General features: G+C 47.4%; 2 protein-coding genes across 2 annotated transcripts in view; both read right to left on the reverse strand.

The window, feature by feature from the left end:
• The window catches only part of stim1b (stromal interaction molecule 1b), a 39,537-nt gene that overhangs the window by 6,329 nt on the left and 12,192 nt on the right, over positions 1–21,016 (reverse strand). Inside the window, exons 12-16 of the mRNA XM_082548776.1 lie at positions 20,875–20,961; positions 19,585–19,651; positions 16,499–16,938; positions 14,525–14,638; positions 1,124–1,344 (exon numbers count right to left, since the gene is read on the reverse strand). Coding sequence (XP_082404902.1) covers positions 1,124–1,344; positions 14,525–14,638; positions 16,499–16,938; positions 19,585–19,651; positions 20,875–20,961 — 929 coding nt within the window. The remainder of the gene's footprint in view (positions 1–1,123; positions 1,345–14,524; positions 14,639–16,498; positions 16,939–19,584; positions 19,652–20,874; positions 20,962–21,016) is intronic.
• Positions 4,057–12,471, reverse strand: dub (duboraya). Its single transcript, XM_082548233.1, has 8 exons — positions 12,315–12,471; positions 12,160–12,230; positions 7,920–8,009; positions 7,605–7,673; positions 5,522–5,590; positions 5,186–5,425; positions 4,654–5,082; positions 4,057–4,559 (listed from the first exon to the last, which is right to left on the reverse strand). Exons 2-8 carry the CDS (start codon positions 12,163–12,165, stop codon positions 4,536–4,538), a joined length of 927 nt encoding a protein of 308 aa, XP_082404359.1. The 5' UTR covers positions 12,166–12,230; positions 12,315–12,471; the 3' UTR covers positions 4,057–4,535.

A 21,016-nucleotide genomic window follows, 5' to 3' on the forward strand; every position in this document is an offset into this window, starting at 1 on the left:
AGCAGGAAGTCCTGCCTCTCCCGGTCGAGCGAGCGCTCTGCACCACAGAGCGATTTTAACGTTTCCATGAAAGCTTTGAGTTTAAAGACTCGTGTTCACAGTATGAGCAACATTTCACATGTGCTGACGTCTGGTTTCATGTTGACAAGAATCAACCTCCAGACTGAAACATGGAGCTGCAGTTCATCTGGTGTCCAGCAGGGGCAGCAGAGTCAGTCCCATAGACTGCCATGTTAAACCTGACAGCAGAATAAACATGTTTGCAGCCTGATACACAAACTGGTCTCTGTGGAGAACTTTTAAACTGCATTCAGAATTAAGGTTGGTGTTATTAGAGGCGTGGCCTCTGTGACTGACAGGTGGATGGTGGCACTTTGATGACATCATGTGACCAATAGCACGGCTGCTGTGAGTTTCTAGGAGTTTATTCGGACTGACTCTTACATGTAACCACGACTACACCATCACCTACGTTAATATTTCAAAACGAGGGATTTCTGATTTGAAGATTCATGTGGTCGCATAGCAACAGCTGCCCAGGCGACACACTGTCAACAGGTTTCTGTGTAAAACTTTATATTCAGCCTTGTATGTGAACATCGACCACAAGCTTCTGTGTCCACTACTTTAAAAACATAGCCTTTAGATATCTGATGACTGGTTTTGGTACATCCTGTATCCACAGTCAGATTTATCAATAAGGAAAGCCCGGTCAGCATTATTGATTATTGATCGGGCTGATTCACAAGCTGCAGAGCTCTCAGCTCAGCCCTACAAGCAGTAGGTCGAGTTTTCTCTCATAAATCAGACGTTTTCATTTCAAAGCACGTCCCATGTAGAGTCTTTCTTTCTTTAAGCTGAGCTTTCATGTGACCTTTAACCCCACTTTAGTAACACTCGTCTCAAATTGATATCAAAGCCTCATAACCAGCTGTCATACTACCAGCCTGATATAACAGGTTATATGTCATTATTAGATGTTTTGGTCTAATAAGGTGCAGGAAAGCAAATCAGCTCTAAACCCGTCGACGTGTCACTGCTGTCAGATTACTTTTACTTTCCTGCAGAAGCCGCGTCCTATAAACATGGAAGAACAGGCTGGGCAAACTGACGTGGAACGCACCCCGTCCATGTCGAAGGTGAAGAAGACCTGCTCCACGTAGCGGTTGGCGTCCTCGTTCATGCCCTTCAGGTTGAGTATGGCCTTCAGCTCGAACAGCGTGATGAGGCCTGACGGAGACTCCTTCATGAACTTGTTGTACCAGTGGTGCATGTCCTCTGCCAGGATGTCGTCCAGGGTCGAGCCGTGGTTCCCCATGGCGGAGGAGACCAAGGCCCGGTGCGCTGCTTGTTAAAGGCGGTCTGCAGTCCTGCGATCCTCCTCAGGACAGGAAACCCCACAGAAGACGATCAGGCTGCAGGCGGAGGCTCGAGGTGGCCCACATCCAGGCTGCCGTGACTCTGCAGGCACCGAGCGAACCTCAGGACTCTGTAACCCTCTTAGGTCCTGCAGGAAGTACCAAAGAAGCACTGAAAATAACTCCCTAATGAGATCACCACAGGGCTGTGCTGTGGAGGCCGATCCAGGACAGGAGGGCGGGATGGCCCTGGAAGCAGAATTATGTAACCGGCTCACCTGGCAGGCTGCGTTCACACAGAGAGGTTTCCCAACGTGACGCCCACGCAGGACGTTCCTCGCTGCTCAGCTGAGGGGAAAAGTTCAGAAACACACGAGAACCAAGGAGAAAGACGCCCACGCCAGAGAACAGGCAGACCACTGAAGACCAAGACCAGCTGCTCCCACGGTGCAGGGATCCAGAAACGTCTGTGACTATTTTTCTCCTTCTTTCACACGAGCAGGAAGTGAAGGAGGCACGAGAACTGATGACTTCAAAGCAGTTACTTTGGTTTAGTTTCTTTCAAAGCTCTGCTGCGTGTCAGTTTCTGTTCTGGAAAGTTTGCTTTAAGTAAGTTACCCATGGCCGTTTCCTTAATTATTCCACCCAACGCCTGAAACCACGGCCCGAGCATCAGCGGCCTCAAGCAGAGACGCACGGCGCTCTAATCAGATCATCCAGGCAGCGGCTCGACCTGCCGGCAGGTTAAATCAGAGCTGAGACGTCCTGTTGGTCACACTTTCATCAAACAAGAAAAATAAACACAAAATGTCGTTTCTGGTCACTTTGACCTGATCAGTGAGTTTCTCCTTAAACTCATGGATGTCATTTTTGTTTAGTCTCTTTATTATTGTTGAATCGTGACCTCTGACCTTAGCTCAGACATGTGAAGCCTGCAGGTCTTCTTCTGGGTTCTTCTCTGAAGAGTAATTTTGGTCAGCCGGTCACTCCTGGGAAGGTTCTCCCACTGTGGGTTTTCTCCCACTGTGGATCACTGGAGTCAGACTGATGATGTCACTGACTCTGGTGCTTCTTTACAGCAGGAAGTGTCTGAGATCTTTGGCCTGCTTCACGTTGTCACACTGTTTCATATCACTGAAGGCTCAGATGTGAAGATTAAATCTGGCCCGAGTCTTACTGAGGTTGGTCAGGACGCCATGTTCATCATCTCATCGTACCTGATGTGATTTCATGATGTCTCTAAATTTTGAGAGGATTTTTTTTTTCTTGTGTTTTGACCTTGGAAGTTTTTACCTGCTGCTGAATGAGCGTACGAAGTTCCATTAGTTTGTCATTATTATCAGGAAGTCCTAAAAACTCCCTGAAAAGCCTTCAGCTGATCCAAAATGCTGCAGCAAGAGTCCTGACAGGGACTAGAAAGAGAGAGCAGATTTCTCCTGTTTTGGCTTCCTGTTAAATCCAGAATTCAAAATCCTGCTCCTCACATACAAGGTCTTAAATAATCAGGCTCCATCTTATCTTAATGACCTTGTAGTACCATATCACCCTATTAGAGCACTTCGCTCTCGCTCTGCAGGCCTACTTGTTGTTCCTAGAGTATTTAAAAGTAGAATGGGAGGCAGAGCCTTCAGTTTTCAGGCCCCTCTTCTGTGGAACCAGCTTCCAGTTTGGATTCAGGAGACAGACACTATCTCTACTTTCAAGATTAGGCTTCAAACTTTCCTTTTTGCTAAAGCATATAGTTAGGGCTGGACCAGGTGATCCTGAATCCTCCCTTAGTTATGCTGCAATAGACGTAGGCTGCTGGGGATTCCCATGATGCATTGAGTTTTTCCTTTCCAGTCACCTTTCTCACTCACTATGTGTTAACAGACCTCTCTGCATTGAATCATATCTGTTATTAACCTCTGTCTCTCTTCCACAGCATGTCTTTATCCTGTCTTCCTTCTCTCACCCCAATTGGTCGCAGCAGATGGCCCCGCCCCTCCCTGAGCCTGGTTCTGCCGGAGGTTTCTTCCTGTTAAAAGGGAGTTTTTCCTTCCCACTGTTTCCTCCTCACACGTTGTGTACCATTGTAATAGATTAACCTATTGGTTATCGGGCGGTCGTGGCTCAAGAGTTGAGAGTTTGCCTTGTATTCGGAAGGTTGCCGGTTCGAGCCCCGGCTCCGACAGTCTCGGTCGTTGTGTCCTTGGGCAAGACACTTCACCCGTTGCCTACTGGTGGCGCCAGTGTCCGGCAGCCTCGCCTCTGTCAGTGCGCCCCAGGGTGGGTGTGGCTACGATGTAGCTGCCATCACCAGTGTGTGAATGGGTGGATGACTGGATATGTAAAGTGCTTTGGGGTCCTTAGGGACGAGTAAAGCGCTATATAAATACAGGCCACTTACCATATTGTTAATTTGGAGACTACGATGAGTCTTTATTTGTAAAGATAAAACTTTTTAAAATACAGTTAAAAGTCTCAAATTTCTACTCTGTGCTTCACCAGAGCTCAGTGGGCCAGACTTGTACAGCTGACATCCACCTTCATGTGTTTAACGCCCCTGATAAGTTTGCATTATCAGGGGCGTGTCCTGTTTGACTGACAGGTAGCTTCGTCATCGCGCTGCAGCTGTGACACGGAAAAATCAGAAGTCATTAGCAACTCTTTATTTCTTTGAGCACTGCCAGATAAAATAAAACAGAGCAGATCATCATTATGGTAGCAAAAGTATTTTAATTTCATCATCAGAAGCACTTTGTGACGTCACCGCCTCCTCAGGCTGCGTGTCGCCATCCAATCAAAACCTCGGAGGTTCCCAGAAATCAGTCAAACCTAACGAGGCTTCGAGGGTTCCCTCACAGCTGTGGCTTTAAACACAGACACAAACCATTTATCATCATCATCATCATCATCATGGTAGGCAGCACACAGTAAGAACAGACAGGTCACAGTATATATGGCTAAACAGGAAGAATGCAGTGTTGTGGTGTGGAAAGGCGTTGAGTGGAAACGAACAAGCTCGGCTGGACCTTCGCACGATTGGCCGAGCGTCTTCGCTCATTCGCAGATGGCGGGCGGCGCCTCAGAGTTTCAAAATATTCGCCTCCTGAGCGTCTGCAGGCCTCTTCAGTCAGGTGTAGCTGATACGGGGTTTCTCTCCCAGCACTCCAGGGGCTCGTCGACGCGTGGTCCTCATCGGGCTGAGCTTGTTGCTTCCTGCGGGGGAAACGTTGCAGTTTTTCAGTACATGTACACAAAGTACACAGAGTACTGCACTGATGTCACTCTGGAAGGAGAACAGGTACTTCACCTCGCTCTGTTCTTCTTCTTTGCCGTCTGTCAGTGTAGCGTCTTCGGTCGGGTCCTGTTTCTGCGTCTCTGGCGACCTCGGCTCCTCCTCCTTCTTCTCTGATGATGATGGTGCCTCCTCCTCCTCTTCTTCTGCAGACCCTTTCTCTCCCTCCTGCACATCACCGTCGCCGCTCTTTGGCTCTTCCTCTTCGTGAGTTTGGTTTTTCTCAGCAGCTGTTGGGGCGTCTGTTTGATCCTCCTTCTTGAACACGTCACCCTCACTGCCCTGCTCGCCGTCCTGCTTGCCGCCTGCTGCAGTTTTGTCAGCGGGGTCAGTTGTGGAGCTCACCTGTGTGTCTGATGCATCTTTGGCCTCCACCTCTCCACTGCTGGATGTCCTGTGGCGGCGTGATGGCGGACGGCGGCGGATGGAGTGGCGAGCTCTGCCCTGGAGGAGAACCAAAGGGTGATCAACTGAGTGTTTAGGCTGGCCGGCGCAGGTATTTACAGGTCACTGAATGCATCACATGAACGCCTTGGAGGGGTCTCACCTTGTTGATGCTCTGCAGGACCGATCCCTCCGCCACAGTGGCAGGTTCCTCAAAAGAGGCGGGGCCTTCCGTTTCAGTTACAGGAGAGGTGACTGGGCTGGTGGGGGTTGCTGAGGACGAGGTGGTTACTGAGGTAGCAGGTGGGGCGGAGCCAGGGGAGGGCAGGGGGAAGTTGAGAGGCAGCATCCTGATGCCAGGGCTCTTCATAGGAGGACCCGTGGGCGAGAGCACGAGTTCAGCCTGCAAAGTGATGTCAGAGCGATGTCAGAGTGATGTCAGAGTGATGTCGGTGCATGTTTACACCAGCAGGGGGCAGCAGAAACCTGCTGGACTCACCTGGATTTTCTCAATTAGACCAGAGTTCCTCTTGACTTTGACAGGTGACGTCGGGGCACCTGCAGGAGGCTGACACACACACACACACACACACACACACACACACACACAGGTGCGTTTATTTCGTAGATCTTCATGTAAATGTGGAGACCAGACGAGGAGCTCCTCGGGAACGTGACCTCAGCTCTCGATTGTCATGTTTAATTTTTGTGCCTTTTTTCCGTCACCACACCAGAAGAACGTGAAACTGTATAAAACTAAAGTGTTCAGTCACAGTTCGTGGATTTTCTTTGACAATATATCCCATCATGCTCTTGAGTTACCTCTGAAGGGTGCGTGGACTCGAGCAACGACGATTATTGGCTCAAACTTAAATATTACAAACAGTGCAACTAAATTGCAGATATAAAGGCCCAGTTTACAACAACAGACACCTCGAGGTGCTGATTGTTGTAGGAAAGAGACTCTGACGATCAGAGCAAGCACTTGGCAACAGTGGGAAGAAAAAAGTGCCATTTAACAAGAAGAAATGTCCTGCAGAACCAGCATCAGGATCTGTGTCTACTTCCTGTTTGTATCGAGAGTGACGAACTGGGCGGCTGCGGTGAAGAGAGGATGCTCCACCTACCTATCTGTGGTCATGAGTCAGTGACAGGGAACACAGCGGTGTTTCCCCCACAGGTCGCAGGGCTCAGCCTCGGAGAAGCTGCGACTCCTTGGAATGAAAATGAGCCGGATGAGGTGGTCTGGACACCCAGTCCGGCGTAGTCTGCGTTTAATATGGCTTTTGTGTTGTTAACATGTTTAATGTTTTGTATTTTCTTCTATTTGATCTCAAAAAGCTCCTAAAACAGTCAGTGATCACTGTTGACCTCCCTCAGCTTTTATTACCGCTAATCATTTATTTAAGCTCAGTTTTTAAAACCTTAGGATGTAACTACAGCCCAGCCCATGCAGCAGTATATGAATGACTAACCTCGTATTGTGGATGGATTATCTCAGTTGTTCTCCTGGCTGAAGTTTGGTCCTTTTACAGCATCCTGCCATGCGATTACATTTGTTCCTGACCACCGAGAACACTCACGTTAACTTTTATCGAGTGGAAAAAAGGTTAGCTTGTTTATATTATGCTAACATAGCTGTGTCGCTAGCGGTCACGTAGCACATCATTATATACCAGCTAGCCCAACTTCAGTAACCCTACAAACGTCACTGCTGTTTAGTTTTCTGTCTTCATTTATGCTGGAAGTGATAGCAGAGCTGTACGTTTTAATTTGTTTCCAAAACCCCGCAGTCAGGACATGCTATATTGTATTTAGATAGAAGCTAGCGAGCTAACTCCCTGCTAACTTCTAACTCTAATGTCATAAATTCCGTTTTCATGGATGCCTGGATGTTAAACTCGATTGTTACACCTGGTAGAGCAGAACGCTGATCATTTTATTAAAGATGAAAGACTTTAGACAGTTTTTCAACTCTCAGTAATGCCATAGTGATCGTTTGATATATGGACCTGCAGCGGAGTTTAGGCCCAGACACGGCTAGTGACGTCAGACTTAATGACCTGATCGGCTGTGATTCAGGTCTATGCTGACCAAACCACGGAGAGGACGGAGCACGGCACGAAAGTTGCCATTGACGGTGGTTATCAGTGAAGATGTTTGAGGCGTTTTTGTCTTTTTCTGCTTCCTTTGCAGAAGCGCTTCACACTTCCTGAGCCTGGTTCTGCCGCAGGTTTCTTCCTGTTACAGGACAGTTTTTCCTTCTCACTGTCGCCATGTGCTGCTCTGAGGCGGCGGCCTGAATGGTGGAGTTTCTCTGTTTTATTGTGATTTAAGACTAAATAAAATAAAAAATCTGTTGTATTGAACTAAATAGTTTTGTCATTTTTTCTGAGTCATAAATCAGTAATTTCATCATTTTTAACTGTTTCCTGCCATTTGTGTTGTTTTTGTGTTTGTGTAGTCTTTGTTTTAACTGAACCTTCACACATCAGTGCCCCACCAGACCATCGGCTGGCTTTGAACATGTTTCAGGCGTCTTCATAGTTTTGTCATGTTCCCTAATCTCATCTCTGTCTCACCTCCTGCTCGCCTCCCTGGGGTTTGGACAGCTGTAGAGTGCGTGGCGGTCGCCGTCTGACCGGCTTCTCCTGGTAAACGACAAAAACAGCAGTTAAAAAAAAGACCATTACTCCCAGTATGGACACCTGTCCTAAAAGGTTGCCAGTTTGATTCCCTGAATCAGTCAGATCCTATCACCATGTGTGAGTCTGATATGAGTTACTGATTCTTCCCGAGTCCATAAATCTGACTGTTAGCAGATGATAGCAGGTCTGCACTGGACGTGTCTACGTCCTGGTGTGTGTAGCGTACGTGCTGGCTGTTGTCACACTCACCTGTTCATTCCCGGCGGGGCTTTGTGGCGGAGCCGCACCTTTGAACCTCCTGGCGAGTTCAGCCACGGAGCGCTGCGACGTAGCCTGCTCCTGAGGACGGAGAGGAGAGACCAGGTGAGCAAGCAGGTGAAGGCGGTGATGATATCAGTAACGATAGACACGAGCGATGTGTCTGCAGCAGATTTCATCGTGTTAAAGATTTTTAGGATTGGAGTTTGTCTCTGTGTGACGCTTCGTCCACTCTGAGGTCATCACGCCCGGATCTTTCCTGTGCGCGCTGCAGCAGGACGGACGGTAAGAACATCTGTCCTACCTGCAGCTTTCAAATGGTGAACTGACAGGTGTTGAGGTAAAGTCAACGCGTCACTGCTCATTGATGAGCCGTCCAATCACGAGTCTGTAATCTGAGGAAGGTGTAACTTGGTATCCTGATCATTTTGGTTCATTTATTCCTGAGAATAAAAAGTGAGGAACTGGAGTCGGCTTTAGACCCCGCCCCCACAGAGGCATACGTAAAGTAGTGCAAACATGATTTGTGGGAGCAGTGGAGTCCGTGTGGCAGCGTGTCAGCAGCGTAACCGTGTTAGGATGGAGGCGTGTCAGCTCGTTCGCTCAGAGCTGTTTCTTCTACAACAGATGAGACCGAAGTGGAGATGTTTGTTCATATGTAGCACGTTTCTACTCTGTCTGAACACACCTTTATTTCTCTACGTGAGCTCTGTCTATCACATGGATGCACGTGGAGCAGCTTGGGGTTAGTATGTTGCCAGCATGCAGACTGGGATCAAACCACCAACCTCCTGAGTACCAGTTGACACGCTCTACCACCTGAGCTACAGCCACGTCCATGAAGCCCAAACCAAACACCTCAGACGAGCTGTCAGCCGATGGTCTGAGTGAACTCCTCCGTATGAGTCCAATCTGTCCCACAGCTGAAGCTGGGACCAGATCCAAACTTCAACAGAACGACTGAAAAAGAACGGAGCTGCTGCAGAGCTCAGAGAGCCGTGCATGAATGAATGCTGCAAGCCTTAAAGTGGGCGTGGTTTCTTGGTCACATGGCCCTAAACTTTATTTATGAGCTATGTTTTCAGTTTTAAAGTCACGCTGTCGTCAAACCCTCGTGTTTTGCTGGATAATGTTACTTTGAGACTTTGAGTTGCAGAGATTCAGTTGATGGTTTCGTGTTCCTGCATTAGAGAACGCGCCCACGGTTCTTCAGCTCAGAGGAATGTTAAAAGCTTTAAAAATAAATACACGCCGACATGTGAACAACAAGAAAACACCCACTCTTCACGGACGACGCGTCGATCCTGGCGGTGTTCCATTTGACTGACAGCAACCAACAAAAACACAGCCCTCAAACAGGGAGATGGGACTGCCCGTCCTCACAGAGCTGAAACACACATGGGTCCCCACAAAGGCAGGTATTCAGGGACACACCAACACAGCTGTTGACGTGTGGTTGATCCGGGCTGAAGGCCTCACATTGCTGACATTCAACAGATAATGAAATCACATCGCCTCAAGGACACACACACACACACACACACACACACACACACACACACACACACACACATGCCCTCTCAGAGTCGTGTGCATTGTTTCCATGGTGTGTGTTTGACCCATAAACTGAAGTTAGAAAGTGATGAAAAAAGCAAAACAGCCGTTAAACCACTTCCTCTTTGCTGTTGTGTGTGTGTCTGTGTGTCTGAGTGTGTGAGTGTGTGTGTGAGTGTGTGTGTGTCTGAGTGTGTGTGTCTGAGTGTGTGAGTGTGTGTGTCTGTGTGTCTGTGTGTGTGTGTGTGTGTGTGTGTGTCTGTGTGTGTCTGTGTGTGTGTGTGAGTGTGTGAGTGTGTGTGTGTGTGTGTGTGTGTCTGAGTGTGTGAGTGTGTGTGTGTGTGTGTGTGTGTGTGTCTGTGTGTGTCTGTGTGTGTGTGTGAGTGTGTGAGTGTGTGTGTGTGTGTGTGTGTGTGTGTGTCTGAGTGTGTGAGTGTGTGTGTGTGTGTGTGTGTGTGAGTGTGTGTGTGTGTGTGTGTGTCTGAGTGTGTGTGTGTGTGTGTGTGTGTCTGAGTGTGTGTGTCTGAGTGTGTGAGTGTGTGTGTGTGTGTGTGTGTGAGTGTGTGTGTGTGTGTGTGTCTGAGTGTGTCTGTGTGTGTGTGTGTGTGTGTGTGTGTCTGAGTGTGTGTGTGAGTGTGTGTGTGTGTGTGTGTGTGTGTGTGTCTGTGTGTGTGTGTGTGTCTGAGTGTGTCTGTGTCTGTGTGTGTGTCTGAGTGTGAGTGTGTGTGTCTGTGTGTGTGTGTGTGTGTGTGTGTGTGTGTGTGTCTGTGTGTCTGTGTGTGTGTGTGTGTGTGTGTGTGTCTGAGTGTGTGTGTGTGTGTGTGTGTGTGTGTGTGTGTGTGTGTGTGTCTGAGTGTGTGTGTGAGTGTGTGTGTGTGTGTGTGTGTGTGTGTGTCTGTGTGTGTGTGTGTGTCTGAGTGTGTCTGTGTCTGTGTGTGTCTGTGTCTGTGTGTGTGTCTGAGTGTGTGAGTGTGTGTGTCTGTGTGTGTGTGTGTGTGTGTGTGTGTGTGTGTGTGTGTCTGTGTGTGTGTGTGTGTGTGTGTCTGAGTGTGTGTGTGTGTGTGTGTGTGTGTGTGTGTGTGTGTGTGTGTCTGTGTGTGTGTGTGTGTCTGAGTGTGTGTGTGTGTGTGTACAGCTATGGGGCCCATTGGCAGTTATTGAACCTTCAGGGCTTCGATGGTCTTCTGACTTCATGCAGAGTCCCAGACGTCCTTGAAGATGAAGGTTTTACATCTTCTGCCAAAACTCTGAGGACTCTTTTCATCGTCCACTCACTGTGACGTCACCACAGGTGTCCTCAACGGTAGTTTCTTGGTGGCTCCCATGTTTTATTCTTTCGCAGCAGGAAGTGACCATATTTGGAAAAGAAGGTGGAGTCCTAAGTTATCGGAGGATTAAGTCACTTTTTGAAGCGGGCGTTAGAGGAGCTGCAGCGTATGTCACTGACTTTGTGGCTCAACGAGTGTTTTACATGTTTCCATACAAACAAATCGTGATTTGACCGTTGTATTCTCGCCTGATCACTTATGTTATTGATTCTTTTGATCACAATAGAAGAACCACGTGTACAGTTTGGAGGATTAGTTCTTGCTCAGGGAATGACTCTGTAATCCAGCCGGGGTGGAGGCAGCACATAGGATGTGAACTGCAGCGTGCACCGTCACCTTTAGTGTCAGTGGTTACAAACAAATGCTTTGCACCACCAGCCAACATCCAGCTCCACCTCGAGAGCTCTCAGACGTAGAAGTACCAAAAACTGCAGTTCCCCAAACATCCAGCGGGACTCCAGTAATCCTCAGCTCGACAGCATTTAAAGCCTTTCTATTTCTCCCTTTCATAATATCATATTTAAATTTCAGTAAGACTTAAAGCTTGCTTTGTCAGGGGCGTGGCCTCTTTGACTGACAGGTGGATGGAGACACAGGCGGCTGTAGCTGCTAGCTGTCTGCTAGCTTCACCTCAGCTAACTGGACTCTGAATCAGACCTCTATTTGGGCTGTTGGGCGTTTTTAATGATGTCATGGGACCAATAACATGGCTGCTGGGAGGTCACTGTACTAACAGAGCGTACAACAAGCCTGAGCTCCTCGCCACCCTCTCATCTGAATATGGCCACTCCCTGCCCAGAACAACAACAACATGATGGCGGCTAAAATGCTTTCATACACAACATGCAGCTGCACTGGGACCATGTGCAGGTGAAGGTGCTCTGAGCACAGAGTCAGTAATCCAGCCCTGATGTCAGGAAGGCCTACGTGACTCTCCACATCCTGTGAGGACAGAGCAGGCTACGGTTCGTTGTTAACTGATAACTATTTTTAAAGCAGAGATAAGTTCTGGGCCTTCGTGGAATCGTACGAGCTGCAGTTTGCACACGCTCAGTGCACGCCACCTCACCGAACCTGCAGGGTTGTCACTGCGTCAGTAAAGCCAGAATGAGCAGAAATATGTGGACGCCACACTGGCCGCCTGCTCAGAGTCATGGCGAAATTGCAGCAGTTCCTTTTAAAATGTTCACTCTGCAGTGTGCTCGACTTTGATCTGAACTCCACTGTGATGCAGCAGAACACACACACACACACACACACACACACACACACACACACACACACACACACACACACACACACACGTGTAAACCCAGCAGCAGCTGAAAGCAAAGTTTGAGAAGTTTTACCTCCATCCTGCTCGTCGTCTCTCAGCCGCCTCGCTTGTGTCGAGTATGTGTGAAAGAGAGAGAGAGCCAGCCTGCAGGTTAAATATAGAAGCAGAGTCATTTCAGAGCGAGAGAGCGAGAGAGAGAGAGCTCATGTTCTGTCACATGGTCATCACCTCGCTCTGTTTCTGATCGTCCTGCAGCTTCATGCCCATCAATTAAACCTGGTTTAATTCAGCTCATGCTCATTAACCTGACGTCTCTGAGCTCGGTCTGCACGATCGTCACATTTAAACCCGTGAAACCGCTGAGCGCTCAGAAGTGGAAGGAAGACTTTTGCTCGCAAACACTGTTCTCAGTTAGAGTCATTTTGTTTACAAATGAAGAACTTAAATCTTTCACAACAGAGTCGCTACGAAACACGGTTATCTGATCACATCAGCTCCGACTGCTTCCTGCACCCACTGTGTTCCAATTATTTCCTCTGTGAACATTACACAGCTGCAGCTTGATGGCTAAACCGTCTTTAAGCATTAATTACTGTTTGCAGTTTTGTCATCATTAACACTTTCTTCAACACTTTCTTTTTGTGGATTTTTTAAAAATAAAATCTGACTACAGAGATGAAGCTTTTAAAAATGCATTCCTCCTGATCGCCAGCAGGGGGCGACTGCTCTGGTTGATGGGAAAATGAGCGTTCTGCTCAGTGAACTCTCTCCGGATCACTTTATGGTCTCGCTCTCTGGCTTCAGGTCTGATGCTCCCTTTGGAGATTACGGTCCTATCAGAGTCACAGAGGAGCAGGAAGTGGAAACATTGGGTTCAAGTGGTTCTGCCTTATGATTGGCAGATAGAAAAAGGCACCAAAAAAACAGACAGTTAGCAGCTACAGCTGCCTGCATCGCCATGCACCTTTAATACAAAAAGGCCACGCCCCTAATAATGCAAACTTTACCTTTACAGTGTGTTTTCACCATTATATGGATTATAAACTGGCCCGTGAGGACCCGGAGAAACATTCGGGGTTCTTCTCTATCTGTTGAAGGCTGTTTACCTCAGCTGTCAATGCTGCGTGATGGCTGGAGTTAATGTATGTTGAACCGTTGGAAAGTACTGTTGTTAGCTAATCTTACCATCTTTTAGCTGCTGTTAGCTGCTGTTAGCTGCAATTGGTTTCTGTTAGTCAAAGCTGCACTAACATTTTGGGATGCTTAGCTCAGACTGCATCAGTTTGATGGACAATATAATTACACACTAATCTGGGAGTATAAAATGTTTGTTCTATTAAACAGGCTTAAAAATTGACTGAATTTGTAACAGAATCTAAACAGTTGTTATGAAGGAGGAAATTATCTACGGACACCAAACCAGTTTCTGTATCCGGCTGTAAACATGATTATTTCTTTAAAGGTTGAACATGGCAGGCAGCTCTCGCCTCTGTACAGGATGCTGATTGGATGTTGCTGAGCAGGTTGATTAGCAGGTACCTGAGTCTGTGTGGTGCCTTCGTTCAGTCTGTGGAGCTGCTCGACCAAATGTGCTCACCTCAGGCAGCTAAAAGTCGAACTGTGGGGTCAAAGTGCAGGTGCTGGACTCAAGAAATCAGAGTGAGGTCACCAAACGTTTTGTTTACGGCTCACATTTCTGCTCTCGAGCTAAGGTTTTGTTTAGGTTTTTTTTTTATTCACTGTTTACAATATTGAATTTCATCAATAATTTCAGCCTTTAAGAAAAGAAACACCAATAATAATGTTCCATCTCTGACTGATATTTATTCATATTTTTAGCATGTTTGTGTCAGTTTGTCGACCACAGCCTGTATTTTTGTGTAAACAGAGGAAGCTGCAGGACGTCTCCTCGGCTCTGAGAGGAAGTTGGGTCACTCGAGCAGATATTTCTTCTCTCATTTCTCCTTTTTTGTTTCAGCAGTGCTTCCTGAGCTCTTTGCATCACAAGAGAAACCCACGCCTGTGGTGAAGCTGAGGGTGGAGCAGAGAGGAAGATGCTCTGACAGGATTTTTTTCAAAGAGGACTCGTTTCCTCCTGCAGCCGCCATCCAGGCATATGAAACCGTGTTTTCATGTTCAGGACGAACAACAAAGGCCTCAACATCACACTTACTACAGTGTTGTTTTCACTGCATGTCACCGTATCTTCAGACCAATCAGCTTTGGCGGTTTGAGCACTGAGACACAGGACGTGGTTGGAGGGGAGGGGTGAAGCAGACAGGAAGACGTTTTATGAAGGAGGAGACCTTATAAGGTGAAAGAGACGCTTGCGGAAATGTGACCAAAGAGAAGTTACTCAACCTCAAAACCTCCTTCGTTACAACAGAAAGCGCAGACGTTTCAAATCCAACCCCCGAGAACACGAGGCGTTCACTGACCTGCGGCCTCCTGGTCTGCATCCGATGCACTGATGAAGAACTCGAGGTCCTCCTCAGTGAATACATGTCTGTGCAGCACTCTGGTGATCAGACTAAAGGTTAGCGAGCGCCGCGCTGTGGTAAACACAGTAAACCTGGGGTCAGTGGTGTGGATATGCTGGGAGCCCTCTGCCACACTTTTACAAACCCTCGGTAATGAAAAGAATGAATAATGAAACAGCAGAGCGTCATGACGGAGGAGGACTTCTTCTTTTAGGACGTCAAAGACGTCTTAGCTCTCTAGAACCTCCCTGAAGAAGACACCCTCTTCCTCCCACACCGCCTTCTCACCATCGACACATACACCTCTCTGCATTGAATCATTATCATCCTCCTCAGCGTCCTGTCTTCCTCCCCTCACCCCACCCGGCAGAGGGCCTTCCCTCCCTGAGCCTGGTTCTGCTGGAGTTTTCCCCTCCTACTGTCGCCCAGCGCTTAATCGTGGGACATCATCTGATTGTTTGGGTTTTCTCTGTGTTCTTGTGGAGTCTTTACCTCACAATACAAAGCGTGCGAGGTGATGAGAACTGACGAGTTGTTGGTGATGACAGCTTCAAGGCACTTCCTGTATGGAGAAACTAGTCACAGGCTTTGCTCCTATGAACGCACTGATGTTTTGGACCCTTTCTGTATCATCCTAGGTGTTGTCATGGTAACAGCTGGACGACCAATCATACAGTCTGCCAGCACAAATAAACCAAAGATTCCTGTTTCCATCTTTAATGTTAAACATTTGACTTCCATTGGGCAGAGCGTCATTTCAAGCTGCTTTCCTATTGGCTGGTTGTTAAAGGCGGTCATGCTGCCATCTTTAATCAGAACACCAACATGTCTGGCATCATTGAAGGTGGAACCTTGACCTGTGAAAACTTTCTCCCTCCAAAATCATCCGGTGGCCATTTGATGCATTTAGGAAACACCTGTAAATCGTAGCCTTTGGAAAGTCTAATGCTTCTGTACAGGCTGTGCTCTGTGCTGCCCCCTGCTGGTTAAACACTCGCCTGTCCCTCAGATCAGTGAACTGATAAGATAAGATAACCTTTATTAGTCCCACACGTGGGAAATTTGTTTTGTCACAGCAGGAAGTGGACAGTGCAAAAGTTATGAGGCAAAAATTATAAATGGATTAATAGATTATTAAAGGTGTTTGCACTCATTTTCATGTTCTTCCACAACAATGAGAAAAAATGAAATAAGCTGAAATAATAAATGCTGTTAGCACAAAATAACCCGTTTGTATGTTATCAGTAGATAAAAGACTACATCAGGAATGATTCAAAGTTATTCTAAAGGTCATTTATGACTCCAAATTGACAACCAGCTTCATTTAAACAGGCTGTACAGACGCAGGTGTGAACGCTCCCAGAGAACCAGCAGATGTCCTTTAAGACCACAACATTTATTATTTTTGGTACATTTAAAGGCAGAAATATTCTATTCACTGAGCTGTTTACATGACTCTGTTTAGTCTGGCAGCTTCAGGCCTCCGTACAGGTGAGGCTCAGTCACTGCAGTGCTCTGGGGCATCTTCATCACAAACCACAGTCTGCCTCACAGCAGATTTTGGACTTCTGAGGCACTTTCAGAGGAAAAAACAAAACCGTGATATTTCTTTGGTAACATCGTGAAAACATGACAATAATGTCATCAACTCACAAACAGCTTTTTACACAGGATGCAGTTCCTGCAGTGAAGTCCTTCACTGCAGTAAAAGTACCACTACAACAGCATTTAAATACTCTGGGAGCCGATGTTGGTGTTAGTTTGCTGGACTGGGGCTGATGGTTGGTCTGGTCGTCCCTGTTTCGGCTCCTCCTCGTCTTTTCTTTGGTGGTATGTAAGGTCTGATCTTCGCTGTCATGCAGAGACACGATCAAACAAGGGAAACCAGCGGCAGCGTAAAGCGTTTGGGTTCCTGGCGTGATGCTCAGTAACGTCCATGTTTCTTCTTGAAGAGCTTGTTAAAGGCGTTTCTCCTTCGGCTGCCGGACGACTCGCTATCCTCGCCGGCGTCTTCCTCCGTGCCGCCCTTTCTGGTGGGAACCTGGAGCCCCGCCCCCCGGGCGCTACCTGATGAGCTGGAAGAGGTGGACGACGAGAAGACGGCGGTTCCGTCTGTAGCGTCCGATGTGATGCAGAGGGAGCGAGTGGAGCAGGCGGAGGCGAGGACGGAAGCAGAGATGCCCCTCAGCTCCCCGAGGCTGGAGCTCTTCTCTAGACCTCCTCCTCCACCTCCCATACCCAGCCTGGAGCCCGGGTCCTGCAGTGGGTGGAGCCTGGACGTCAGGAGGGAGGACTTTGAGCTGTGCTGACCTCGGGGGTCGCTGTGAGACTGCGGGAGGGCGGAGTCAGAGTCTGAGCGGTTCATGATGTCCCTGAAAGAGAAAATCAGAAACGATGGTTTGCGTGAACGTCACGACTGCTGAGACTCTTCACCGAGACGCTGGTGACAGAGCGTCTCGGTGAAGCTGCAGATGATTGGTCGACTGCTCGAGCTTCTTAGCCACCATTTTTAAAAATCAGAATCCACCTCTGAGCTGCAGTTTGACAGCCATGGCTGGAATAACTGAGTACACAGACCGCTGCAGTCATGGTCGACACATCGGCGACCGCCTGCCGTAACTTAGCTGTCAGCACGACGCTGTAAACATGTGCGCTCGTGTCTGAATCGCTGCAGTCTTATTAGAAACATGGACGATGAACAGAAGAAACCGCCTCCTGCTACGTGTTCATATGTAATGACTGGTTCTCGGACTGGTGGAAACGTGGCGCCGACACAGAAACGACTGACTCGTGCATTTATTACTGCAGAGCAGGAAAATAACGAGTTCGTAAAGCAGAAGCTTTGAATGAGGATGTTTTCTGTTAAGTAGAAGGTAAAGGCAAAGTTAGAGGGAAACAGCAAACCACAGAGACCCTGAAAGATACAACCGGAAAGAACATAAATGTTAATAACAGAGTAGGAAACTCTGCAGGAAACAGTGAAACATTGGGCCTCATTCATCAAAAGCTTTCTCTTTAAGCACCCCTGATCTCTTCTTACCTAAACTCTCAACCTGAACTGTTGAGGTTTGGAAGGAAATCAGTCAAAGGAAACAAATTCAGAGAAAGTCCTCAAAACTCTTGGATACTAACTCTAAGAACTAAAGAACGCCCGTAGAAGATCCTAAAATTAAATTCAAAACATTTAAGTCTTCATCCATTTATCTGAGGTTGGGCCACGAAGGCAGCAACGTTTTCCCGGGATCGTTGGGAATAAGACACCAAACAGACATCCTGATGAATCAATCCCAACATCTAAAGGAGCAGTGGCTCCACTCAACATGTTAAAGCTTCTAAACATCTTCAACAAAAGGCGCACATACACCAGTCGAGACAATCAGCAACCTGACAACCAAAGACCACCAACTGGTGCACTGCTTGCTGGAGTAATCTCACAGCACCTTTGAGGCCAGTGTTTGAAGCAACTATGAACAAAGGGTAATAAATAATAAATAAATAAATAACAAAGGGTTCTGTTGAAGGATTATATCCATGTTTGCATCAAGAGCCTAGTGACCAGCCTTCAGCTGCAGAGGGTAGAAACACAGATCAACCAGCTTCATGTTCTCCCACAGTTCTCTCTTTGCCATCGTCCAGTTCCCACAAAACTGATGGGACTAAACAATCCAAAGGTCCACCTCACCTCCACCTTCCAATCTGTTGTCAGTGCTTGGGGCAACAACACTCCTCCAACCCAGACGACTATTCCACCATATAAAAAAAAGAAAAAACAAAAGACAACTTAAAATCTGGAGATACTTAAGCATAACTTGGTTTCTCAAACAGAAACACGGTTCTAAAGTTCCTAAAAGGACGACCTACGCTTTGAGCTCCAGTCGATAAACGTCACAGGGCTGAATACAACAGGCAACCCCAGCATTTTCCAAAGGTGTGGACACTCTGGTCACACCAGGTGAGCTCGCAAGTCCTCAGCAAGTCCACAAACACATCGACTGGATGGCCTAACAACCTTTCCAGGGTTCAACAACTTTCAATTACTGTCGACCCTGAGCACTACTATACTTTAAACTCTGAAAGAAAGCGCTCCAGCAGGTGCTGAGGACTACACTCTGACCAAGTCGAGTGAACCACATCTGGTCCAGCAGCAGCTGCTTTTGACCAGAAATACAGACAAAGCTCCAATCTGGTCACATGTCAACTTCACAGCTTTGAACACCACCTGAGGTACATCTGAACACCTTCACCGAGTCCCCTAAACAGAAGCAGGCTGTACTTGCAGACACCTGCAACACGGCCAGAAGAACCACGAGGTTAAAGAGAAGCTTCACTGTTCTACAGCCAGGACGGCGTCCATGTGGTTCCTCCTGAACCTCCCAATACGATGGATTCCAAACTCTAATATACTTTGACAACCTTCCCTTCTTCTATCACCTGCTCCCTTTAGGCGTCCCCACAGATCACCTGCAGGCCTGCTCACAACAGCCCTCTGCATGTCCTTCACTTTTGACCACCTGAGAATTCAAACTAAAACTTGAACTCGAACCGGCGAGTCTCATAAATTATCTCAAACCGAGCGAGGCCCACTGATTCGACTGCTTCGGTCTCGTTAGTGCATCAGGTTTGGAAAACAGTCATACAGAGAAAAATACCGGAAGCTGCTGGAGCGACAGCGCTGCGCTTGACTTGTCACAGCGCCCCCTCCAGGCGGGAGGCTGGACGTCGCCTCCGCAGAGTGGAAATGGGAAGAACGGAGGAACAGAGCAGAAAAGTGGGCGGTGCCCTCAGCGCATGAAGAAGAGTCAGAAGGTGGAGGAGAGCAGGAGAAGGTGGGGGGGTGAGAAGAGGAGGTGGGGCTGAGGGAGGGGTGAGACAGGGCGGAGGAGAGAGAAGGGGGAGGCACAGGGGGGAACTCCAGGTGGCCAATGGAGCGGCTGCGATTCTGCCGGCCGCTGGGAGGGCGGCACGATGTGAACGGGTCACGTCCTTCCTGTGGAACCAAGCTCCGCCCTTCAACCAACCTCTGAGAGCTGAAAGTGTTCAGGGCGGGGTCTCCGATCCTCTGTCGCAGGGGCATCACACTCTGAGCTGCAGGACAAAGAGAGTGTAGAGTTACAAATGAGACTCTTATTTTGGAAACCAAAATAAATTCAGCTCACAAATAGAAGAAAGCAGTTTTAAACTAAAAAGGGTCAAAGAAAAGGCAGAAAAATGTGCTTGTATTTTGAAATTTAGCAGCCAAACCTTCAAAATAAAATCCGGTGTTTTCTTCAGCTTTCAGAACATTTTTCATGTTTCTTCTTTGAGCTCTTCTGTCGTTCAACCTGAGCTCATTTTATTTTTCTACAAGCGATTTTCTTTGTGTTTTTCAAGCTTTTGCTGCATGAACTGACGTCACAGTCCAGCCGAGTTACAAAACATCAGCTGCTATTAAAGTGGATGTTAGTGAAAGGAAGAGGCAGAAGCAGGTTATTAAAATGAAGTGAGGGCTCCGGGACTTCAGAGAAAAAGCAGAAGAACAAACTGAAGTTTGAATGTCCAACCACACGGGGAGGAAGAAGATGAGGAGGAAGAAGAGAAACACTCGACGAGGCGTTCACAGGGACACTGACCCGGTTTAATATTTTGACACAGTAACTAAAAATCATTAGTGCCAAACGTAATAAACTTACCGATTTTAAAAGAAGTTAAAAAATATTCAGATTCAAATCTGAATATTAATGTTGCCCATTTAGTAAGGCCTTATTTTTGTGCCACTATTCTGAGCGCACATAAAACAATTGCAGGTGCAAGTGTTGCATTTTGAGGAAAAATTTATTTTGAGCGAAGAAAAGCTTACTTTGAGTGAACAAACTTTATTGCTGCGTGCACAAACTGTATTTCAGCTACAATCATACCCCTATAGTTACATTCGTGCCTATAGTTACATTGTAACATCAGTTTCAGGTGGAACAGGCAGCAGCTCCCGTGTGTTACGCAGTCAAACTGTTTAATATTCTGACATTTAATCAAGGATCTAACTTCCTTGATTAAAGGAAAACTTTCTATAGTAAAATGCACTTCAAAGAAAAAGAATCTGTGTTCATGTGAACGTCTTTGCACGACTGATCAATACCTCTGTGTCTGATTGAAAAAGATTATTCAGACTTTGCAGGAATGAAGAAAAATTATTCTGAATTTTTCCTCTGATCAGGTTTCCTTTGAAATGCTTTAAAGGATCTTAAATGTGTTTTAGGTGCTGATTGGTTGGGTTTGTACAGAGGTATGAACCAATCAGAAGAGAGGAAGGCTAAGGAAGGGGTGAGGCCAACCGGATTGTTTCCACGCTGACTGGGTGTCTGCGATGCCACTCAGGGGCCAGAGGTCGCTGACTCGCCGGTCCATCTGCCACGCTGCGTCTGGAAGGAGCCAATCAAGAGACGGCAAGAAAATAAGACCAATCAGAGGAGGAGG

The sequence above is a fragment of the Aulonocara stuartgranti genome (genome assembly GCF_965226115.1).
Source record: "Aulonocara stuartgranti genome assembly, chromosome: 10".
In the NCBI taxonomy this organism is placed as follows: Eukaryota; Metazoa; Chordata; class Actinopteri; order Cichliformes; family Cichlidae; genus Aulonocara; species Aulonocara stuartgranti.

Bases quoted from the DNA above. Each gene is read 5' to 3' on its own strand.
- dub (XM_082548233.1), bottom strand. The intron at 7,674-7,919 runs GTGAGTGTGACA...GTCGTTTACCAG, and splicing joins GCCCCGCCGGGAATGAACAG to GAGAAGCCGGTCAGACGGCG. The intron at 5,591-7,604 runs GTGAGACAGAGA...TGTGTGTGTCAG, and splicing joins CCCAGGGAGGCGAGCAGGAG to CCTCCTGCAGGTGCCCCGAC.